General features: G+C 46.1%; 1 protein-coding gene across 1 annotated transcript in view; it reads right to left on the bottom strand.

Moving 5' to 3' along the window:
- Positions 1-971: 971 nt before the first annotated feature.
- The window catches only part of lama2 (laminin, alpha 2), a 103,754-nt gene continuing 96,882 nt past the window's right edge, over positions 972-7,843 (bottom strand). The window contains exons 58-64 of the mRNA XM_049004573.1: positions 6,334-6,446; positions 5,386-5,575; positions 4,169-4,327; positions 3,789-3,942; positions 2,937-3,067; positions 2,089-2,311; positions 972-1,463 (exon numbers count right to left, since the gene is read on the bottom strand). Of these exons, the coding sequence (XP_048860530.1) occupies positions 1,309-1,463; positions 2,089-2,311; positions 2,937-3,067; positions 3,789-3,942; positions 4,169-4,327; positions 5,386-5,575; positions 6,334-6,446 (1,125 nt within the window). The 3' untranslated portion in view covers positions 972-1,308. The remainder of the gene's footprint in view (positions 1,464-2,088; positions 2,312-2,936; positions 3,068-3,788; positions 3,943-4,168; positions 4,328-5,385; positions 5,576-6,333; positions 6,447-7,843) is intronic.

Genomic DNA, 7,843 nt, shown 5'->3' with positions numbered 1-7,843 from the left:
AACGGCGTCTCCCTCACTACTGCTCTTGGGTTACATTTACGCTCAGGGGCGTCATAAAGAGGGGAAAGTTAGGACGACTGTAATTTGGAAAACAGACTGGGGGCCCCAATATGAAATGCTTTCACGGGGCCCAAAATCTTTAGCAACGCCTCTGTTCATGTTTATTTAGTAGATGTCTGTAACCATAGTGACATACAATAGCGAAAGCAGGATCAGCCAGTCGCTGGAGCAACTGGGGTTAAGGGGCCTAACTTTGACCATGGGATTTAAACCAGCGATCTTCCAGCCGCAGGCATGCATAGTCCTAACCAAGCTTATAAAATGCAGTCTTGAAATTCAACATTCCCTTCTGGCAAAACTCACACAACCTCAATAATCTCAAAGCGCCATTTCCACCACGGTGGTTCAGTGGGTATCACCGCATCTCTTGGGCGTTTTCCCCTGTCTGCAGGCGTGTAATTGGCGTGTTCTTCCCATGTTTGCCTGGATTTCCTTTGGATCCTCTTCTTTTCTGCCACAGTCCAACAACATGCGTTTAATTGAATTGGTGTCTCTAGATGTCCCCTTAGTGCGTGAGTGAGTGTGAGCTGATGGTCTGGTTTCTATTATGGAATGTCCTCTGTATTATACAGTGTGTTTCAGGGGATGCACTTCTTGTTAATTAAAACTACTTAATTCTAGTTTGCTCATATTTTTAAATGAAAGACTTATAATAAAATTACATTCTTCTTGGTCGGCAACAAGACTTTTCAGTATTGACTTTTCGTTAAAAAAATGGTGTAAAAAGGGTCCTGACGTGAATTAGAAACTCTCACTTCTCATTCCTAAAATATGTGTCTGAGTGTTTTGTTGGTTCATAATCCAGAAAATGAAGCTGACCAAGTGTTTTTGAAGATTTCATAAAGGATCAAACGAAATGGGAACTCCAGGTTGGGCTCTGAAGTTAGTGCAGACTCAAATGAAAGACGCCCTTTCACTTCAGTAAAAGAGATATATTTGTAAGTGCGTTACAGGACATTGTCACACCATGCATACGTAAGAGGCATGTGGCAACAGTTCACGTGAAGAAGACCTTTCTATCCTTCTACAGAACCACGCATTTATTTCGTATGGGTTTGAAAGATAAGTCCTTCCTGAATGAGATACTGACAGCTTTGAAAACGAAAGAAAACCAGCAAATCCAGTTATCCAATCACACACAGCAAGGCAGAATACTGGGGAACAGGAAGGATTGTGGAAAATCTTTTATGCTCTGCTTTTAATGTGGTGCCACGGGTATTGATGCAAGCAGATGGCTCCCAAGTGGCCTCAGTTTGACGGGCAGGTGAGAGGCTGCACTCCGTGCAGCTCCAGCGCCCTCTGCAGGTGAATTTCCTGAACCTTGGCGCCCTTGATAAGCTTGAGGTTGCGCATACAGCCCTTGAAAGGTATGCTGGTGGTCAGCCCAAACTGCTTCAGTCCATCTGAGACAAGACACCAGAGAAGGAGATCAGACTAGAGCGAGGTTGTGCAGAGATGGCTTTCAGCAAGCAGACCCCTCATACTCAGTCACGTGAGATGCACTTGTTAAATCCAGTTTGAAAATACTACATAGAAATAGCTACAAAATGAATCCTTCTGAGCCAATCTGCAAAGTGCAATAGGATACAGAAAAATGGAGTAAAATAATGATAAACATTAGGTGTTTCTCAATATTAAGAACGCAAAGATTGTACTAGTGGTCTTGGCAAGAGCAGTCTTGCTAACTTGCCTCCCAAGAGCAAGCTTGGGCCACAATGAATCATGGGATTTGTCTCCAATGCTGCTGATGCATCCTTCATATTTGGGGGGGGGGGGGGGGGGGGGGGGTTCGGGGCAACAACGACATCTAGGAAATTTTTATCATCCTCTCTACTTCTGCTCTTGATTACTGGAACTGGTCTTTGGCAATGGAAGATGATGTAAAATGGGGATGTGAGAACCCAGGCACGGTCAAGTACGCATATTGAGAAACATCCATAGTCAGGAATACCATCTGAGAAGCTTTCTCCGAGACTGGGTGTAATGCATATCTGTGGGAGGTCAGCTGGGAGTGGATGAGGGACCCACCTGGGTAACCCCCGACATAGACGGGGTCGTTGGTGTCCACCGACGTGGACCTGACGTGAGGACTCTCCGCTTCCGACTTCTGGCCATCCACTGTCAGCTCCAGCCGATGCTTGAGCTTGTGGGCGATCACCGAGTGCCACTGGCCGTCACAGAGGGCAGCCTCCGTGTCGGGCTCGTGCACCGCTGTGACCCGGCCCAGCCCATTGTCCATGTGGAAGAGCAGCTGGGCAAAGGGCAGCATTGCTCGAGTCACCAAGCGGCACCAAGCAGCACCAAAGCACACAGCTGACACTCTCCTAATCCTTACTGGAAAAGCACTTCCGGGGAGATGGATGAGATGCATGGACGGAGAAACATCATATTTACTTTACACGCCAAAGGGATGGACGTCTGAGGAAGACTAAGGAAGTCTCACTAACAATTCCTAGGAATGTCATGTCAATAAGAATATATGAACACATTCATAACACACTATAATGCATTCATAAAGCATTATACACATATTAAGATACATATTCATAAAAAGGCAAAACACATTACATCATTATACATCATGAATACTTTAAGCTCTCATCTATAATACACTATAGATACCTCCATAATGCAATACAAAGCATCCATCATTGTTATAAAACATTATGAAGGTATCTATAGTGCATTATAGAGGACAGCTTCATTGGAGCTTATGAAGTATTATAACAACACTATAATGCCTTATGACTGTCAATAGTATGACAGATATCTGGTAAAACACTGGCCTATATAAATATACAAAAAACAGTACGGCTCTATACTAAATGTACAGCAGGACCGGTGGGGATGTTTTAGACCATCCAGGAGATGGGTACCTTGCCGTTGTGCAGCTCGATTCCCAGGCCGTCCATCTTCTGACTGCTGACCCCAAGCAAGACCCCGCTGCTCTGGGAAGTTCGGAACTCCAGCTCCATGGACATGTCCATGCCGACTTTGTAGCTGTTCACTGCACATTGCGGGGGTGTGAAGAAGGACATTTGGTACTGCAGAGTCCTTAGAGTGATCACATATTCACCTATCTAGCTCTGAAGTCACACAGCTCATCAAAAGTATACAATTTTATTACATTTTTGATCCAAATGCCCAACAGTGGGTTGAAGGAATTTACTCAAGATGTGCTGTACCAGTCACAGGAAAATATTACGGATGTTATAGTTAAACATCACAATTAAGCCAAATCTAACATTTTAGAGGAGCTAGCTGTTTGAGGTCACAGGAGTATCCATCCTCCTTCTGCTATCACCTGCAGCACATCCCACCTGCCTTGGCATATCCCACCTGCAGCGTATACCACCTGCAGCACATCCCACTTGTTTTGGCATATCCCACCTGCAGTGTGTACCACCTGCAGCACATCCCACCTGCCTTGGCATATCCCACCTGCAGCGTATACCACCTGCAGCACATCCCACTTGTTTTGGCATATCCCACCTGCAGCATATCCCGCTTGCTTTGGCATATCCCACCTGCAGCATATCCCGCTTGCTTTGGCATATCCCACCTGCAGCATATCCCACCTGCAGCATATCCCACTTGCTTTGGTGTATCCCATCTGCAGCATATCCCATCTGCAGCACATCCCACCTGCAGCACATCCCACCTGCTTTGGCGTATCCCACCTGCAGCATATCCCATCTGCAGCACATCCCACCTGCAGCATATCCCACCTGCTTTGGCGTATCCTGTGCCATTGAAGTAATTGCCCTTCTCAGTCTTGACATAACAGCTGCCCACATTGTAGCGGGACGTGGGGTTCTCCAGATCAAGCAGCGTGTTCAACATTTGGAAATTTCTGATACAGGCATTGATGCTGTACACCACCTGTTACATAAAAGGATAGAAACAGGGCAGCATTTGGAGTTCGGATGCTTGTAATTTAAATTTTCATCTTAAATCCTGTAAAATCCTGCAGAAGATCTTTCTCAATGTTAATTTTTACCGTACTTAATAATTAGCACTTCCAAAACTTGAAATACGTTAAATTCTCATAATTTGAATACTTTTGAAATGATTGAAATCTGCATGAGTGACGAGGTCATCGTCTTACTGGGCCGATTCGTTTAGTGGTGTAATTAACAGGCAGGCCACCGATATAGAGCATCCCAACCACGTCCAGGATGTCGGCCTGCTTTGGACTGGTGGTGTGTTTGAAGTAGCGGTTGTCGATGGTCAGCACACCCCTCTGCTTTTCCCGAAGTACCCTTATCTGTAAAGAGGAAGGTGAAAGGGCGTGATGACAGACGGCCTCCATACTCTGCATATAGTGACTGAGGACATGCTGGACAGGAATGATTCGGCCACCCTCCATGCGCAGAGCCATAGCAGCTAATCCTACCACCCTCATCTTCTCATGTGGGAGCTCACAAAAGTGAATTCCATTGCCAAAACAAGATAGAATATACTTTATTGATCCCAGGGGAAAATTCATTAAAGGCCTGGAGAATGCAGGCATTGACCGCACTACCGCTTATGTGCTCTACCATCTGAGCTAATTCCCCCGAACAAGGAGCAACGGAAGTCCTTCTGGAACCCAGGCCGGCAGGCACTTATGGTGCTTTTCCACTGCCACCAGGAACCGAGCCGTACCCGACCCGTACTGTGAACCGGAACTTTACCATTGCAAAGTATGAAAGCCATTCCAGACCTGTGCCCATGCTGTCTACTAGCAGGGCAGCAAGCATGACCAAACCGAGCTAGTTGCATCACTGCCATCTGATTGGTTGAAATCATGGAGATGCTAGTGATCTGTGTCGATAAGCGTGCATTATCTGAAGGGACAAATTGCATATTCTGTACATTACTAATCATTTGCAATTTTCCACATCACAGTGTATTAATGCATTTCTGTTAACTGGGATCAAGAAAAATTCTGACCTCCCACTTAAAAAAACTTTTAAAGATCAGCCGAACAGAATGGATTCGTAATGCAAATTTACACAAGCGAAAGCTACTTCCGCTAGTATTTGATGCTAACATAACATTCTCACAGACAGCTAGCAGAATTTAGCACATAGTAAATCATGATGTACACTGTCTAAACAGTAAATAAGTGCCTCTTCAGTTTTACGCCACTTTCGCTTTTCAAATCCGGCGACATCTTTACCGAGCCGACCCTTCTGCAGTGAGCTGGAACCCTGCTGTAACTAGTTTCTCTTTGCGGTACGACTCAGGTATGGCCCGGGTCCTATATGCCAGCGGAAAAGCACCATTACAGCTTAATATCCATGCTAAGCAACTATGTTCATTCAGCACAGGAGCCCCTACCTTGTGCCATTGGCCATCATTGATGATGCGTGGCACGCTGACGGACGTGTTCCCGCTGCCCAGGTCGAAGCTCAGGTAGGCCATCCCTTCCTTCAGCTGGATGGTGGCGAAGTCCGCATGGTTTATCCTGGCCATGTAGAAGACCAGGCCCGACTCAGCCTCAGTCCGGATCTCGAACTCGATGATGAGTCTGCAGGTCAAACAGGCGAGAGCGGCATCTCTAAGGGGGCGAACCTCATACACAAGCCGGTCCTCCTCTTCATATAATCATCTGGCAGATGGTCACCTGTGTCCCAGCTTTAAGCAGCGTGGTCAGATATGCCAAACAGGTCTTTAGGAAGAACCCAGTACAATTTACTCTATCCACAAAGGCATATTTCTATGACCAACAAGCTAATGAGACCATATTTGTTTTCTGAACCTGATAAGGTCAGTCTTTATAAACGCAAATCACTGTGTAACGCTTTAGTGCTCATGTCAGGTCAAAACAGTGTCTAAACAATTACACACAGTATGTCAGCATAATTACTTAATATAATTAAGCCGTCAACTTTAATACATTGAATATTACAAAATACTTAGGACACCCAAATGAGGAGCATTAATATCAAGTTACTGCTGCTAATGTTACTTTATTCGAAAGTATTTCGTTACATTTCAGTAAGTCCAGAAACTTCTGATTGCATCATAAAATGTTAATGAATACTCAAGTGTTGCAATGCTCCGATAAATGGACTGTATAACAATCAGAGAACGTGAAAACAAAGAACATACAACATATATAGAATATACACAAAAACAGGTGTATATGTACCAGTGAATCTGCTGTGCGTGCATATGTACCAGTGAATCTGCTGTGCATGCATATGTACCAGTTTAATATCTGCTAATGGGTAATTCAGCGGTTTGCATGGAGGAACCCAGAATGATGCCAGAGGCTCCGTATACCTGTTCTTGACCTTCGTGTCATCGAAGGCCATGGCTACATGGCTGTTTCTGGACAGGCCGAACTGCATCGCCTTCTCCAGAACGATGGGGCTCGCTTCAGCTGCGCAGGAGATCTGCAATGTGTCACAGGAGCCCTGGTATTGAAATCTGAATGCATCCTTGCAATCACAGGAAGCACCCTTACATATGCAAGTCACCACAGTACAGCCTATTAAGATGGTACATTCAACTACATACACCTTCCAACCACTTATCTAATAGACGGTCATTGTCAACCAAGAGCCTGTCCTCAGAAGCACAGGACACAAGGCAGAGGGGGTCATCCCAGGCCTGGATGCCAGCCTTTTACAGAGCCAGTTGAAAATCTTTATACAGTGCAGTTATTCCACAACCCGCCAGTAGATGGTGCTATTACAAAAGACAAGACAATAATGGAGCCTTTTGTGCTGAATTAACAAGTGCCCTGAAGGAGAGTCTTTGTGTCGGCTGTGTGTTGAAGGCTGATCCGGCCGGATTCTTTATTCTGTGAAGGTTCTGTGTCCGGCGGTTTTTATATTATTCACGTGACCTTCTACAATGTATTCTTTGTCCTGGTCGTCCTCATCCCTTGAAAGCATAGTGGAAATCAAATGTTTAACCCAAATTCGTGATGTTGCCCCCCACACACACACGCACACCAGTGCAGCTATGCAGGACCCCCACTATCGTGAATGTCTCTGCAGCCAGGTCTTAAAGGTGGAAATAAGATGAGAGGATGAAACAAAAAAGAAAAAAGGCACAGATGTCTGGGAGATTAAGGCCATTAAGGTTAGGAGATGAAAAACGCTGCGGAGGAAGTCAAGCGGCCAGACCGAGCTCCTCGGCTCAGCTGTGGAGGAAGACTGAGGTGAAGCAATGAAGATATGGAGGAGTTTGCCTGGACACAGGCAGCGCAGGTCCGACCCAAACGAGGGCGGAAACGAAAGCATCGCGGCGTGCTATGTAGGTCAGCGCGAGATCTTTGTGAAACCAGACAGTCCAAGCCAATCACGCCACCCACTCTGCAGGTTAAAAAAGACACGCAGAAGCACATCGGTGAGATGTAACGCGAGGAGACGACCAGAGGCGGACAGCCGGCCAGGACGGGGTACCGCCGGTGCATTATGGGTGAGAAGGGTGGGCGGCGATGAAGGACAAAGCGCCTGATGGTTAGACAGCACAGCGGAATGGGGGCAGGCACGGCCTGGGGTGGCCTTTGTAGCTATCCCCAGCCCTTCGTTAGTTCCAACTGCTCTATGATCGAAACCTAGCAGTAGATACTGTGCGGCTAGTGGGCTAAGCCTGTATGCCTCATCCAAAGGGTTATTGGTTTGAAACCTGTCCTCAGTAGAGTAGGTCCAACTCCATTGGGCCCATGAGTGAGGCCCTTAACCTCTTGCAATACTGGATAAAAGGCCTGGCTCATGGAAGTTCTGAGGGCAGAAGGAAAAATTATTGGTTCAGAGAGATAACCAATCAGATTGTAGAAGAT

This window comes from Brienomyrus brachyistius, unplaced genomic scaffold (genome assembly GCF_023856365.1).
Source record: "Brienomyrus brachyistius isolate T26 unplaced genomic scaffold, BBRACH_0.4 scaffold112, whole genome shotgun sequence".
NCBI lineage: Eukaryota > Metazoa > Chordata > Actinopteri > Osteoglossiformes > Mormyridae > Brienomyrus > Brienomyrus brachyistius.
The sequence above is the reverse complement of the archived record's forward strand: the minus strand, read 5'-3'. Positions and strand labels throughout refer to the sequence as shown.